Source organism: Pteronotus mesoamericanus, unplaced genomic scaffold (genome assembly GCF_021234165.1).
Source record: "Pteronotus mesoamericanus isolate MK-2021 breed Mesoamerican mustached bat unplaced genomic scaffold, CSHL_Meso_final contig_1189, whole genome shotgun sequence".
NCBI lineage: Eukaryota > Metazoa > Chordata > Mammalia > Chiroptera > Mormoopidae > Pteronotus > Pteronotus mesoamericanus.
In genome coordinates, this window is record NW_026555038.1 from 736,621 (window position 1) to 752,592 (window position 15,972).

The window sequence follows — 15,972 nt, forward strand, 5'->3', positions numbered from 1 at the left end:
AGTGCTCAGTCCACTGGACCACACAAGCCAGGGCAGGAATAATTTTAGAACAGTTTTTACAACATCCAGTTTAGAAAGTGGTGACCATGAAGTCTTGGCATAGGAATTTACTTACTTCTTATTATCTGCCTTTGCTAATTATATGAGGGGAAAATACAAAGTGTGTATGAGGGTTTCTTTGGCAAGAACAAGTTTTATGTCTGATTTTACCTTCTCAGGAAACTTGTAAGAAAAGCGTAAGTGTATACATTAGGCAGTTATTTATCAGCATACGTAATGAGTAGAGCAAAAACTAGAACCCAGGCTTTTTGACACGTTAAAGGAGTATTATTTCCTTTGTATTGCTGAGATGTGCTTCTTATATCATCTGCTATGACCCAACCTTTTCTTTTTCTGGGTCTGGGCCAAATAACCAAAAGGAATTGTGGGGAGCAGCTCTAATAGATGATGACAGTTGGTCATTTTAACTGTCCAGAGAATGTATTAGGGTAGTGTGGAGTTTAATCTACAACATGAATAACATAGGTTCTTTTGTGTTGGGGGGGTGGATTTTCTGGTTACAAAGGATAATAAATGCTAGAATTGGTCTCAGAATGGTTGTAAAGCAACCTTCCCTAGAGAACTTTATAAAAAGGATCGATTTCACTCTGCCTGTAGTATTTGAAATATAATTCTGCTTAACTAGGTGAGTGGATAAAAATCCGTGCCAGTCCTGAGGACTTATGAAAATATTAGCTGAAACATTTAATTCAATTATTACAATCCTAGTATGTGTTCAACATTGTGTCCCATTCTTTAGAATTCAGTAAGAAGGAGTTTAGGGTATCTGCTATGTACCGTGCAGTTTCTAAGTGCAGAGGACAAAAATTTTTTCTTTAATTGACTGAAAAGTCTGCCCTCATGGAGCTTCATGTCATTAGGAGAAGGATAGACAATAAAGTTAAATAAAATTTATAGTATGTGAGAAGGCAGTAAGTGCTAAGAAGGAAAATATAATAAGGCGACAGGGAGTATGTTGGGTGTGGGGTAATGTTATATAGGGTGGCCAAGAATGGTGACATTTGAGGAAAGAAATGCAGAAAGGGAGAAAGAATCCTATTAATCAGTGGGGGTCGGGGACAGTTAAATGCAAAGTCCTTGAGGCAGGAACAAGAAGGCCTGTATGTCTGGAGCAGAGTGAAAGAAACAATGGTAAGACATCGTCACATAGAAAAGCCAGATCTTGTAGGGCCTTTTAAATTATTGTAAAAACTTTGGATTTTACTCTGAATGAGATAAAGAGCTATTTGAATGAACAGAATAGCTAGGTGATGATTTAACGTACTTTAACTAGTTCATTCTGTCTGCAGTGTTAAGAATAAAAGAGGGGGAGGGAGCAAGGCTGGAAGCAGGGAGACCAGTTAGGAGGCAGTTGTTCTGTAGTAAATGAGAGGTGTTGGTTTGAATCAAGTTGTTGAAAAGTGGTCAGGTTATAAACGTATTTTAAAGGCAACATCCAGAGCATTGCAAAGGAATGGATAATTGGGTATTAGAGAAAGGCATTGAAGATGACTCTAAGCTTTTCACCGTAGCGATTCAAAAAATAAATATGCCGTATGCTGAAGAGGTAAAGGCTGTAGAAAGCACATTTGGAGAAAATGAAGATTAAGTGCTCTATTTTGGATATATCGATATTTTTTTTAAATTCAAACAAATATTTGCATTGATTGGATAGGTATGGGGTTCAAGAGGAAGCTTGGTTGGAGGTAAGAATTTGTGAGTTATTAGTGGTTTTATGGTTTAAAGATAGGAGACTGGAAGTTATCACCAAGGAAGTAAGTGTAAATAGAAGAGAAGCATAAGGTCTGAGCCCTGGGATATTCACATAGGTAAGAGATTGGGAATGTAAAAAATGAAGATGTAGCAAGAAGACCTAGAAATCAAGTGGAAAAAAAGTGTTTGTGGAAGGGGAAGAAGGTTGATCATCTGTGTCACATGCTGCTGAATTAAGATTCCAGGACTCTGTACTTAATGGCATATATCCAAATGTACATAGAGTCATTCATCTGTCTGCTTGCAGTTTGTATGCCTCTGAGCTCCCACTCCCTCCCTGACAATCTGCTATGTTACCTTTTGAATAATTTTACCTGTGTTTCATGTTACAGGAGAATCCAAACCCTCATATGGCATTTCAGAAAGTTCCACGCCCAACAGAAGGATCCCATCTGAGAGTTCATATTCTTCCTTTCCCAAAGATTAATGAAACCCGGGTACAAGAATTAATACAGGAAAACCTTGCTAAGAACCAGAATGCACCTCCTGCTACACGAGTGGAAAAGAAATGTGTTGTGCCAGCAGGTCCACCTGTTGGTATGTATTTGTTTGTTTTAAAAATAAACCTTTTATCAAGATACATGACACTGCTCTACACAGCCCTAGCTGGTGAGGCTCAGTTGATGGGGTGTCCTCCCACAAAGCGATAAGTCATCAGTTTGATTCCAATCAGGGCACATGCCTGGTTTGTGGGTTCAGTCCTCAGTCGGGTTATATATGAAGGGCAACCCATCAATATTTCTCTCTCATATCAATGTTTCTTTCTCTTTTTCCTTCCCTTTCCCTCTAAAATAAATAAAATCTTTTAAAAAAGATATAAGATACAAAAACTAAAGTGTACAACTTGATAAATTTTCACAATCAAAACAAAATCATGTAACCAGTATTAGAGCATTATCAACACTCAGAAACACTGTTCCATTCACTACCTCTCACAAAGGGTAACCATTAATTTAACTGCTTCTGTAACCAAACCAAAAAAACAGAGGCCATCTGCCTGCCACCACAAAGGCCAATCTTGTGAGGCAGTCGCTTTTGTGAAAGGAAAGAGGTTTTATTCAGTTGGGTGATCTGGGAGAATGTCAGATTCCTGTCTCAAAGCGCATGTCCTCAGCAAAACCAAAACAAAAGCCAGTGTCAAGAGCCTGCTCCATTTTAAAGTATAGTCCTTTGGAGCCTGCAGGCAGTTGCTAGTCAGTCATAGTCCCCATCCAGGTAGCTTAGCTTGTTCCCAGCTGCTGTTCATTTCAGGCTCCCCCCTGGATCCTGCATGTGCAGCCCAAACAGCCATGGGCCATGCAGCTGCTAGGGCTGCAAGAGCACGAGAACACACTGGCTAGTGCATCACCAGGTGGCCAAGGAAGCGAGAGAGGCTCTGTCCTGGAGGTCATGGGCCACATAGTTGCTAAGGCCACCTGGCCCATGAGAACAGGTGAGTCCTGCCATTGTGAGTCCAGGTCACGAGGAAGCCAGCCACATGCAAGAGCTCGGTGTCTTTGTTTCCATGGCATTGTATTAGCCTGGGTGTAGGACAAGCCAGGTGCTTTCTCAAGATGTCCCATCAACTTCACAAACTTTCATGTGCTGCAGCTGGGTCTACCTCCCAACCAATGCCTTCTTTCCCTAGGCTAGACTGACAGGCCTCTTGGCCTAGCACCTCCCCCTGCACCATGTGACTTCTGTGGTGCATGTGCCTGCCTTTTCCTTATCCTACCCCAAATCTGGTACCAGAAGGGTGAAAGGCTTTTCTCTTTATCCGATTATCTTGCTAGCTTTTTGCGCTCAGTCCCTATCCATTGATGTTTCCAGTTTTCCATGCATTCAGTGTAAACACCTGCCCCAGCCGCCATCTTGGGATGGGAGAGACTCCCTGGCTCTCCAGACAGTCTACCAGTAACACTACCACTACAGAATCATTTCGTTTTAAAAAACAACTATATTGAGATATAATTCACATTCCATAAAACTTACCCACTTAAAGTGTACAGTTCAGTGGTTTTTATTACATTCACAGGGCTTTGCAACCATTTTCACTATCTAATTTTAGAGAATTTACATTATTTCAAATAAAAATACCTATGCCTATGAGCAGTCACTCTCAGTTTTCCCCTAAATCATTTCTTCCCTAGCTTTTGGCAGTAATCTACTTCATATCTTTATAGATTTGCCTATTCTGGATATTTTATACAAATGAGATCATATAATACATTATCTTTTGTGACTGGCTAATTTCACTGAGCATAATATTTCAGTTTATCCACATAATATGTGTCAGTACTTCATTGCTCTGTATGGCTGAATAATACTCCATTGTATGGATATACAGATGTTCCTGGATTTATGGATAGGGTTATATCCCAATAAATCCATCGTTAGTTGAAAATATCGTAAATTAAAAATACATTTAATACACCTAACCTATCTACCATCATAGCCTAGCCTAGCCTACCTTAAATGTGCTCAGAACACAACATCAGCAAACGCTGGCAGCACAGTACACTGTAGAGTACTGGTTGTTTGCCCTCAGAATCACTGTGGCTCACTGCAGCTACCCAGCATCAGGAGAGAGTATCCTCCCACATATAGCTAGCTTGGGAAAAGATAAAAATTCAAAATTTGAAGTACACTTTCTACTGAATGCCCACTGCTTTTCCACCATTGTAAAGTTAAAAAGGCATAACTCAAACCATTGTCCTAAGTTGAGGACCAGCTGTATATCACATTTTGCTATCCATTCATAGGTTGATGGATATTTGGGGTGGTTTTTTTTTAATACTTTCGCTACTACTAATAATATTGCTTTGAGCATTCATATGTAAGTTTTTGTGTGGACATATGTTTTCTATTCCTGCAGGTATATACCTGGGCATGGAATTGCTAGGTCATATGTTAAGTCAATGTTTAGCATTTTGAGGAACTACCATGTTACTTAGCAAAGCAGCTGTACCATCTTATATTCCCACCAGCAATGTATGGGCATTCCAATTTCTCTACATTCATTAATGATGCAGAGCATCTTTTCATTTGTTTATCAGCCATTTTTGTATCTTCTCTGTAGAAATGTCTATTCATATCCTTTGCCCATTTTTAAATTAGGCTATTTGTCTTTTTATTATTGAGTTGTTAAGAGTTCTCTATATACAAGTGCTTTATCAGATACATAATTTGCAAATATTTTTTCCCCTTCTGTGGGTTGTCTTTCTTTACTGATTTACTGATTTACCTCTTCTTTATCTTGAGGGAGACGTCTTAAGTCTTTCATAATAATAGTAATATTGCATTTCTTATTTTTGTTCTGTTTTTTCTTTACACATTTTGAAGTTGATTTATTGGATGCAGATATATTTACAAATGTTGTAGCATCCTGGTGATTGATCCTTTTGTCATTATGAAATGTCCCTCCTTGTCTCTGGCAATGCTTCTTGCCTCAAAGTGTTCTTTGGTGTTCATACAGCTTCACCAGCTTTCCTTTGGTTAGTGTTTATATGATTTATTTTTTTTATCCTTTTATTTTCAAACATTTGGGGTCCCTGTGTTTAAGGTGTGCCTCTTGGATAGTGGTGGGTTTCTTTAGCAAGTCTGACTATCTTAGTATATTACTTGTATTTTAGCATATATATAAATAATTTGATACAGTAATAGCTTTAATGTAATTTATTGGGTGGTTTTTTTCTATTTCATCCTCCTGTTTTATGGTTTCCCTTGATTTCTTGCCTTTTGGATTAATAAGCTTTTTCTTATTCCATAATTTATCTCTTGTTATTTATATATTTCTTTAATGTTCTTTTAAAGGTTTACCTAGGGACTGTAGCACACATCCACTTTTGTCAGTTTAGCTTTCACCAGAAACTTTGCTGGTCAACCTACCTTTAAGCCAGAACCCAGCCTGAATGCTCAGCCTCTTGTCTGCACCCAATATTGACAAATCTCCTAGGGAAAAACTGGATATGTGTCTCCAGTCTTTTCCCTTTTCTGGATTTTAGGTCCTCTCACCTTTGTGCTTATATAGTTCTCTGATATATAAGTAGATGGTTTTTACATTTTTTCTGACATACATAACTGTTCCTGCTAGAAATTTTAGTTTGCTACAAACTGTTCCATCCTACATGGAGGTGAGTGTAATTTTATTATTAATGGATAACAATGTATTAATTATGTAATAATGCTCATGATTTATGTATTAACATGTTACTTATGTAGTAATGTTAATATTACTTAATTATTTATTTAGTAGTGTTAATTTGCCATTATCTTCCTAAGACTATACAGTTTTTATATGTGTTGATTGTACTTTCACATAGAGAAGAGGACAGAGAAGGTTGACATACTAGGGTAAATAGTTATTTTTTAAGGATTTTAGTCATGTTTTAATATCCATAAGTTTATTGAATGCTTTATTTAAATATTAGCACATGAACAGAGTAGAAGTTTACAATTTAATGTGCTTGAATTGTAGCCTTGTCTCAATATTATCTTTGTATAATCTCTTCATTTTCAGTTCACATCAAATTATTTAGATGCACATGGAATGTCTCGCTGAAAAAGTGAGACAGGCACACAAGACTCAGTATCTGGCCCTGCATGTAGTTCCTGTAAAACCAAAATGAATGAACGAATGAATGCACGCATGCATGCACACACGCGGGGGCCTCTGTCCAGCTGTCTGGTTTGTTTGGGTTGGTCAGAATCAGGATTTCCCTTGTCCTAAATTAAAAGCGATGACTGTTTCATTTTACATGATACTCAATTTAATGAGTTACAATTTGCTCTGTCACCTTAAAAGAGACAGTCACATTTTGGGAGGTTAACTAGTTTCCAGCTCTTCCTCAGAGGAGCCAGAGTAATGGTGATTGTCTGAAACTATCATTTAATAGCCAAAACCTTAGAAAAGAAGTCCTGGGAAGTCAGGTACCCATAAACAAACCAGAATTGTTATCAAATGTTAGAAATCTAGTATTAGAATGCCACAACTGGGGATTTGGCCAATCCCTGAAATATCAGTAACTCCAACAGAACTTTCTTCTGGGAATGAACTATATCATAACCTCGAAATGAAAATAATAATTCCCAGGTGGTAAACAGATTCATTATAAGAAAATGGGGATTTTATTAATTGCTTGTTCTAAAGGAAAGTTTAAATACTGCTAAAGATGTTTTAGAATTTGCCCTGACTGATGTGGCACAGTGGACCGAGTGCCAGCCTGCAAACTAAAAGGTCACTGGTTCGATTCCCTGTCTAGAGTACATACCTGGGTTTCGGGCCGGGTCCACCAGGGGGGGTGCGCAAGAGGCAACCGCACATTGATATTTCCTTCCCTCTCTTTTTCCCTCCCTTCCCGTCTATAAAAATTAATAAATAAAATCTTTAATAAAAGAAATTCTAGAATTAAAAGTTTATAACATAGCTTAAAAATGTTGCTCTCTCAGTAAAGTATGTGGTATATTTTGGAGATTCTTTAAAAAGTTTTCTACTCTAAACATAGATTGATTTCTCCTTCAGTCTCTACTACTAACCTACATGTGTGGAAAGCACCATAGCCCGCAATTAAGAATGAGCATTTCAGACAGAAAAGTCATATGAAATAATCTGTTTAACCATCATGGTTATGTAGAATTTAATATTACATGACTAAAAGTGATTTAAAGAAAACTGGTAAAATCCAAGTTAAGATCTGTTGTCTAGTTAATTATATTATGCCAATTGACTTCCTGATTCTGATGAAGCACTTTAGTTATGTGACATCATTAGGGGAAGCTGGGTAATAAGAAAAGCATGGATCTTCCCTGTACTATTTTGCAAATTTTTGTGAGCTTATAACTATTTCAAAAATTTAAAAATGTTTAAAAAATTATTCAAAGGATGTGAATTTTCGTATTGATGAAATTAAAGGGATGCAAGTAAGTAATATGTGATCGTCTTTCTTGTTGGGTATGTGGGGAGCTGATGGGATTCTGCCTTTAGATTCCAAGAGCAGCCATGAACTATAAGGAATTTTTCTTTCGGGCTTAAGAATTATTGATGCTACCTCATTTGTTTACTTTTTGTTTAACAAATACTATTTTCATTTATACCCTTCTGGCATTCTTTGAATGAGTTAACTTTATCTGAAGTAATTTGAGTCTTTGTAATAAATCAGAATTATCCAATATTATGGTGAAGGTGGCAGATACCAACTTTACAGGACTAAAAATTGACTCTTCCAAGTTTGTATAGCAATTATTTGGCAATAATCCATTTCTCTTTTGGTAGTCTTCTTCAAGTCCCCTCTGTTCAAATTTGTAGAATCTAGTTTTTTGGAGTATGTGGTTTTTCTTTTGTAATATCTTAGAAATATCCACTTCTTTTTTTCATTAGTAGCCCTCTTACACAGGAACATTAACTGGTTGTGTCATGATGCTGTACCTCAAGCACTTAATCAGTTTGTTTATAATTAAAATTAAAATAGGTGTTTACCTTTGCCTAATATAATTTTACTGTGAAATATGAATTAATTTGCATGAGGTAAGTGTATCATTGGAATCTATCCTGTGAAATTATCTTCCATAAGCCTTTGACTAGCCCAGCTCTTTAGAACCTAAAAATATAATGAAAGTAATGAAATGGAATACCTTCCATGCCATGTGACAAGGGAAAAATAAATTCTAAATGTCGATCATGTAAACAGTTACAGACATATAAACTCAAAACAGTACTATTCCCCTTGCTGTTGTAATGGCCAGAGGAGTTTAATTTACTTGTGTTTTCTTTATATTCCTTTACTAGTTTCGATAATGGATAAAGTGACAACAGTTTTCAACAGTGCACAGAGATTGGAAGTTGTTAGAAACTGCATCTCATTCATATTTGAAAATAAAACATTGGAGACAGAAAAGGTAATAAAATGCCATCTTTCCCAAGTAAGAATTCATCATTTCCCTTTCAGATTCACATGTTTAGCATGCCAACTAACCTCTAATTTCATCCTTTTTCTTTGTCAAGTGTTTTGATAATTTTAAATGAAAAGTGTCTAAGATTTAAAATCTTAGCCAAGCCTAATTACATGGCTACCAGACAAATATTGATAGTCATTTTTTCCCTCAAACTTTTAACATTGTTCATGAAATACTGTTTTGGCATATTACTTAAGAACTTAACATTTTATTATTTTTAAAAAATTTTTCAATTACAGTTGACATACAATATTGTATTAGTTTCAAGTATACAACATAGCGACTAGACATTTTTTTTTTTTATTACAAACTGATCACCCGGACAAGTCTATTACCAATCTGACACCAGACATAATTATAATTTTAAATATAATATATTTATTGCAAAGAACCTAATTGAAATAAATAATGAATTATAGAAATTATGGTATTCAATGTAAATGTGCCTTGTTAAGCAGATTTTCTTGCCTTCTTTAATAAAACATGCTAAACATAAAGTAACCTTTTCTTAGTGATTCATCTTAGTTCTGAACTCTATTACAGGGGGCTTGTAAAGCATATAAAGTTTTAACCCGTACACTAAATGACCCCAAGCCACTTTCTGTTTTGAGGTCGTTTGGTTTCTATTTTTTTCCATGATTGAAGTGTCTGAAGACTTTTTCTTCTCGCTTTCAGCTTTCACAGCCTATTTCTTACATCTCCCTGTAAACATATGATGCCCTCCTCCTCTCAGTCTTCTTCCTGTCCTTCTTATTTGCTCCTTTGTCCTGTTTTGTAGGTTTTCAAAGTTAAACTTAATATTATTTTATGTAAGCTATGTTAACTAGGCTTTACTTGATGAACTGAAAGAGGCATTCTCATGGATCATGAGGTGAAAGATTTTTAATGAATAAACCTAAAGAGATCTATGTGTTGCTGAGTCCTTTTTCTTATTTTATCATGATTTTGAAATGAGAAGAAGAGATTGTAGAATTTTCTAATCATAAATTAAAACTAAGTAGTGATTAAATAACCAACCAGTGTAAAAGTAGAAAATCACCTGTATTTCTTGTCATTTTCATTTTTCTTTCAATTCTTGCCATGGAGATGGGGTCAGTTATTGGAAGGAGGTGTCTAAGTGTCTGTTGCTTTGACTTGTGATCTGAAACAACAGTCATTTGGTAACCAGAGTTTTGATGAGTTTTTTAAAAAGTGTAGTTAATGTTTTTTTAATTTATTACATAAACTAATTTTACTTATCTTTCATGCTTGCTTATAAATAAAAATAACTAAAAATCTGTTTTATAATTGTCCTCAAAAGAAAAGCCACTCTTTTCCAAGAGTTTAATTTTACTAATAATTGTCAAAGGGTTTACAGAATGCACTTGAATTTTCCGTGAGATGACATTAGCATTTTCCAGCGGTTCCTTTTGTTCACACCTGCCTCTTTCGTCCTCAGACCCTTCCTGCCGCACTGAGAGCCCTGAAAGGAAAGGCAGCAAGACAGTGCCTCACGGAGGAACTGGGTTTACATGTCCAGCAGAACCGAGCGATATTAGACCATCAGCAGTTTGATTATATAATAAGGATGATGAACTGCACTCTACAGGTGATTTTTAATTTTTTTCAGATTATTATTCTTACTTGTGAACACTTTTTATTTTTCCAAGAAATTCAGTAATTGCTGATCTATCAAGGTCTTGAGCCTTCCATAGCCTACAGGATGAAGAGCTAATATCCATACCATTTCTGTCAGAAACACTCATTTATTACTTGGCATAAATATTAAGAGTTTTTTATTCTTTGTTTTCTCTTGAAAAGTACTAGCTTATCTTATTAGTTTTATAAGCAAGATTTCTGAAACCAAACAGCTATCTTGAAAATACTTGATTTATATTGTACTTAATGTGTGTATTTATGTCATCCCTTTTTAGCCAGTTTTCAGTCATACTATTAAAGTAGAGGACAATGAATGGTCAATAATACAAATGATAAATGAAATACTCAGTTAAGTATTTACTAAGCACTTAGTATGTGCAAAGCACAAAAATATATTTCTAGTTGGCTTCAAAATATATGTATGATCTTACAGAGATAAACTTCCCACAAAATCATGAAGACATAGTTATTACAAGCAAATAATCTGATACCCCTCCGACTCCCTTGTGAGATATTCTGTGACACTGGCACCATATATTACTCTCAAGTCATGCAAAAATCCTCTCTCAGACGTTTGCACAGAAAAATGTAATTAAATATTAAGATTTTAAAGACTCTTGGGACTCCAGAGAACCTAAACAAAATGCATGTTAAACTGCCATAGATTGGAAAGTGAAAATTATAGGGTATAACTGATAATAAAATATGTGGATGAAAGAAGGCCTAAATAAATGGAAAGATATATCATGTTCGTAGAATGGTAGCCTCAATATAAAATTATAACAATCAGTTTTTCTCAAAATAAGAGGCAATGCAGCTCCCATCAGAATCCCAACTGAAGAACAAAACCCTAAGAATTACCAATATACTCCTAAAAGAAATGATAAAGTATGGGAAAATGTCAAACTCTTAGAAACAGAGGAAAGCTTTTAGCTATAAGAGGAGTAATGCCTGAAGATCTAATATAAAACATTCTGTCTGTAGTTAATAACTTTGAATCATATAATTGAAATTTGCTAAGAGAGTAGAACTTAAACGTCTATGCCCTGCCTAAAAGATAAATATGTGAGGTCCTAGATGTGTTAATTAAATCAATTGTGGGAATCCTTTCATGATATATACATATATCAGATCACCATTTTCAACTCTTACATATTACCATTTTACTTGTCAGTTATCCCACAGTAAAACTCTTTAAATTTTTAATTCATTTAAGATTGTAGTAATTAACTCAGTGTGTTACTGGACAATCATAAACAAATTGACCAATAGGACAGAATATAAACTTTATAAACAGATATACATATATATGGAAACATGATTAATAACAAAGTTGACATTTCAGATCTGTGGCAAAAAGATGAAAAACTCAATAATTAGTGCCAAAACAATTGAGTGACCATGTACACATAATGTTCCATATACACAAAAAATATACAGATACATTACATGATACACTAAGATCAGTTTTATGTGGATTAAAGACAAATATGAAAAGCCAACCTGTATAATTTTTCTTTTTTTTCATTTTCACAATACATTATTTCTGTATATGGATTAAGATATAAGTATTATTCTATAATTCACACATGTATGAAGTTTATAAATTATGTTTTAGATGAAGTATATTGTGTCCTTTGACCTCATCTTCTCCACTGAAGGCATTCTAATTATTACCTTTTACTAGCTCTTATTTTAGTTTCTTCACCTTCTTAAATTTCCAACAGAAAACTTGATAAAATAATACCTGTATAACCTTTGTCTAGATAAAGGTTCTTTTATTATATTTTTTCCATTACCATTTAGTCCCCTTATACCTCCCTCCCTCCAGCAGTCACCACGCTGTTGTCCATGTTCCTGAGTCCTTTTTCCTTATTGCTCAACCCCTGCACCCCCTAACTTCCCCCGCCACTAATTGTCATTTGTCCTTTATCTATGAATCTTTCTCTTGCTTTGCTTGTTAGTTAAGTTTGTTTGTTAGATTCCACATGTGAATGAAATCATATGGTATTTGTCTTTCTCTGATTGGCTTATTTCATTTAGCATAATGTTCTCCAGGTCCATCCATACTGTTGCAAAGGTAAAATATTCTTCTTTTTTATGGCCGAGTAGAATTCTATTGTATAAATGCCCCATAGTTGTTTTATCCACTCATCTGTTGGTAGACACTTGGGCTGCTTCCATATCTAAGTGATTGTAAATAACGCTGCAGTGAGCACAGGGGTGCTTCTTTTCTTTCAAATTGTGTTCTGGGTTCCTTCAGATATAGTCCCTGAAGTGGAATCACTGGGTCAAAAGGCAGATCCATTTTTGATTTTTTGAGGTATCTCCATTCTACTTTCCACAGTGGCTGCACCAATCTTCATTCCCACGAACAGTGCAAAAGGGTTCCCCTTTCTCCACATCCTTGCCAGCACTTGTTGTTTGTTGATTTATTGATGATGGCCATTCTAACCTGAGTGAGGTGGTATCTCGTTGTGGTTTTTATTTGCATTTCTCTGATGATTAGTGATATTGAGCATCTTTTCATATGTCTGTTGGCTGTCTTACACAATTTTTCAAACAGAATAAAGGAAATATCTTTACCTTAGGGTGGGGAAATATTTGTTAAACAAGTCACAAATAGTGCCAATCTTAAAAGAAAAGATTAATAAACTTGACTACATTAAAATTAAGAACTTCTATTCATCAAAAAATAGTATAAAGAGAGTGAAAATGCAAATTTCAGAGTGAGATGTTTACAGAGCATATGGCTGCCAATAGATTACTGCTCAGATTATAAAAAATTCTTACAAATCAATAAGACAAAGGCAATTCAAATTCTAAATGGGCAAGAGACCTAAAAAAGTATTTCAGAGAAAAAGGGACCCCACTTGGATGATAACTCTATGAGAAGATCATCTCAAAAAAGAAAAGGTGATCTAGGTCAATAATTGGAGACATATAAATTAAAGCCACAATGCAGTAGCCTTTTATAAACCATTTTGTAATCATGTAATCATTTATAAATTGGATAATATCAAGTATTGATAAAGTTATGAAACAAATGAAACAGGTAAACTCTGCTGGTTAGAGTGTAAAATGCTATAATCTTTTAGAAAATGTAGTAAGATACAAGATAACAAGAAATAAGATAATTTGTCATTTTCCTATAAAGTTAAATAAGAGTATCTTTTGTGACCCAGTGATTCCAGTCTTCAAGGAGCTCTTCCCCACATACACCAAGGGACATGCACAAACATGTTTATTGTTTACAATAGCAGAAAACTGGGTACAACTGATATGCCAGCCAGGGGTAGAATAGATAAATAAATTATGCTTTCTTGTTATATTAGAATATTATTTAATCATGAAAATGAATTATAGCTGCAAGAAACAATGTGGATGAATCTTAAAGAAGTTAATTTTGTGCAGAAATTAAAAGGCAATTCAATTACAATATGGTTCCACTCGTATAAAATCGAAAATATGTAACATTATTTGGGGATACTTAATTTAGGGGTACAACATGTGGTAAAACTATAAAGAAAAACACAATAATAGATATGTATATTAAATTATCACATTATACACTACAATTTTACTTTTTGAGTTTACTTCAGTAAAGCTGAGGAAAAAAGAAAATCAAGGGAATAATAAACAAATTATTCAAGAAAACTACCTCTGGGGGACAGAAAGGAAGAGCATGAACATAGAGATCTTCAAAGGTAATGGTAATACTCTATTACCTATTTCACACTAGGCATATGGGTGTTCAGCATATCATCCTTCTTTATAACCTTATAACTTACACACATTAATATCTTCAGGTACTGCTATTAGAGTATTTTGCAAGGCATATTGATTTTTTCAAAAACATTTCAAAGGATATCTTTCTCATAAATTCTAACTTAAAACCTAGCATCAAAAATGTAATCCTTTTTTTAAAGTATATTTTATTGATTATGTTATTATAGTTTTCCTTTTTCCCTCTCTTTTATCCCCCTCTGCCCTACACACCCCCTCCCTCCAGCATTCTCACGCTTAGTTCATGTCCGTGGGTTGAACATTTAAGTTCTTTGGTTTCTCCATTTCCTATACTGTTCTTAACTTCCTCATGTCTATTGTGTACCTGCCATTTATGCTTCTTATTCCCTGTACCTTTTCCCCCATTTTCTCCCCTCCTCTTCTCCTCCCCACTGGTAACCCTCCATGTGATCTCCATTTCTGTGATTCTGTTTCTGTTCTAGTTGTTTGCTTAGTTTGTTTTTGTTGTTGTTTTCAGTGCAGTTGTTGATAGTAATGACTTTGTTGTCATTTTACTGTTCATAGTTTTGATCTTCTTCTTTTTCTTAAATAAGTCCCTTTCACATTTCATAGAATAAGGGCTTGGTGATGAAGAACTCCTTTAACTTTTCCTAATCTGGGAAACACTTTATCTGCGCTTCCATTCTAAATGACAGCTTTGCTGGATAGAGTAAGCTTGGATGTAGGTCCTTGCCTTTCATGACTTTGAATACTTCATTTCGGTCCCTTCTTGCCTGTAAGGTTTCTTTTGAGAAATCAGCTGATACTCTTACGGGAACTCCTTTGTAAGTAACTGTCTCCTTTTCTCTTGCTGCTTTTAAGATTCTCTCCTTGTCTTTAATCTTTGGCAATTTAATTATGATGTGTCTTGGTGTGTGCTTCCTTTGGTCCAACTTCTTTGAGAGTCTCTAAGCTTCCTGGACTTGCATGTCTATTTCCTTTGCCAAACTATGGAAGTTTTCCTTCATTATTTTTTCAAGTAAGTTTTCAATTTCTTGCTCTTCCTCTTCTCCTTCTGGCACCCCTATGATTCAGATGTTGGAATGTTTAAAGTTGTCCCAGAGGTTCCTAAGCCTCTCCTCATTTTTTTTGAATTCTTGTTTCTTCATTCTGTTCTGTTTGAATGTTTATTTCTTCCTTCTGCTCCAAATTGTTGATTTGAGTCCCAGTTTTCTTCCCTTCATTGTTGGTTCCCTGTATATTTTCCTTTATTTCACTTTGTATAGCCTTCACATCTTCCTTTATTTTTCAGCTGTGCTCAATTATTTCTCTGAGTATCCTGATTACCAGTATTTTGAACTCTGCATCTGATAAGTTGGCTATCTCCTCATCGCTTAGTTGCTTTTCTGGAGTTTTGACATATTATTTCATTGGGGCCATATTTCTTTGTCTCAATGTACCTGTTACATTGTAAGAGGCGGAGCCTTAGGTATTCCCCAGGACAGGGCAACCCACTTGGTGCGTAGTGGCTCTGTATGTAGAGGAGGGGTCAGAGAGGGAACAGTTCCTCTTGATCAGCTCTCGCTTCACTTTCAGTCACGTCCCCCCGCTACCCACAAATGAACTGACCCCTTCTGGTGCTGATTCCCAGGTAGGTGGGCTTGTGTGCATTCTAGGACCCCGTGGGTCTCTCCAAGGGACTCTCCTGTGAGTCTGGGAGTTTCTCCCGCTGCCACAACCCTCACATATTTTTACAGCCAAAGGCTTTGAGGCTGTATTCCTGTGAGCTGGAACCCTGGGTTGCTCTGTCCATCTCACTCCCCAGTTGTTCTTCCCAGTTTATCCACAAATGTGGGACCGCCTGGT

At 35.6% G+C, this 15,972-nt stretch overlaps 1 protein-coding gene across 2 annotated transcripts in view; it reads left to right on the forward strand.

The window, feature by feature from the left end:
* The window catches only part of SBF2 (SET binding factor 2), a 402,149-nt gene that overhangs the window by 254,407 nt on the left and 131,770 nt on the right, over positions 1-15,972 (forward strand). For both annotated transcript variants that reach the window (XM_054582870.1, XM_054582860.1), the window contains exons 14-16: positions 2,145-2,349; positions 8,576-8,685; positions 10,181-10,330. In XM_054582870.1, coding sequence (XP_054438845.1) covers positions 2,145-2,349; positions 8,576-8,685; positions 10,181-10,330 — 465 coding nt within the window. The remainder of the gene's footprint in view (positions 1-2,144; positions 2,350-8,575; positions 8,686-10,180; positions 10,331-15,972) is intronic.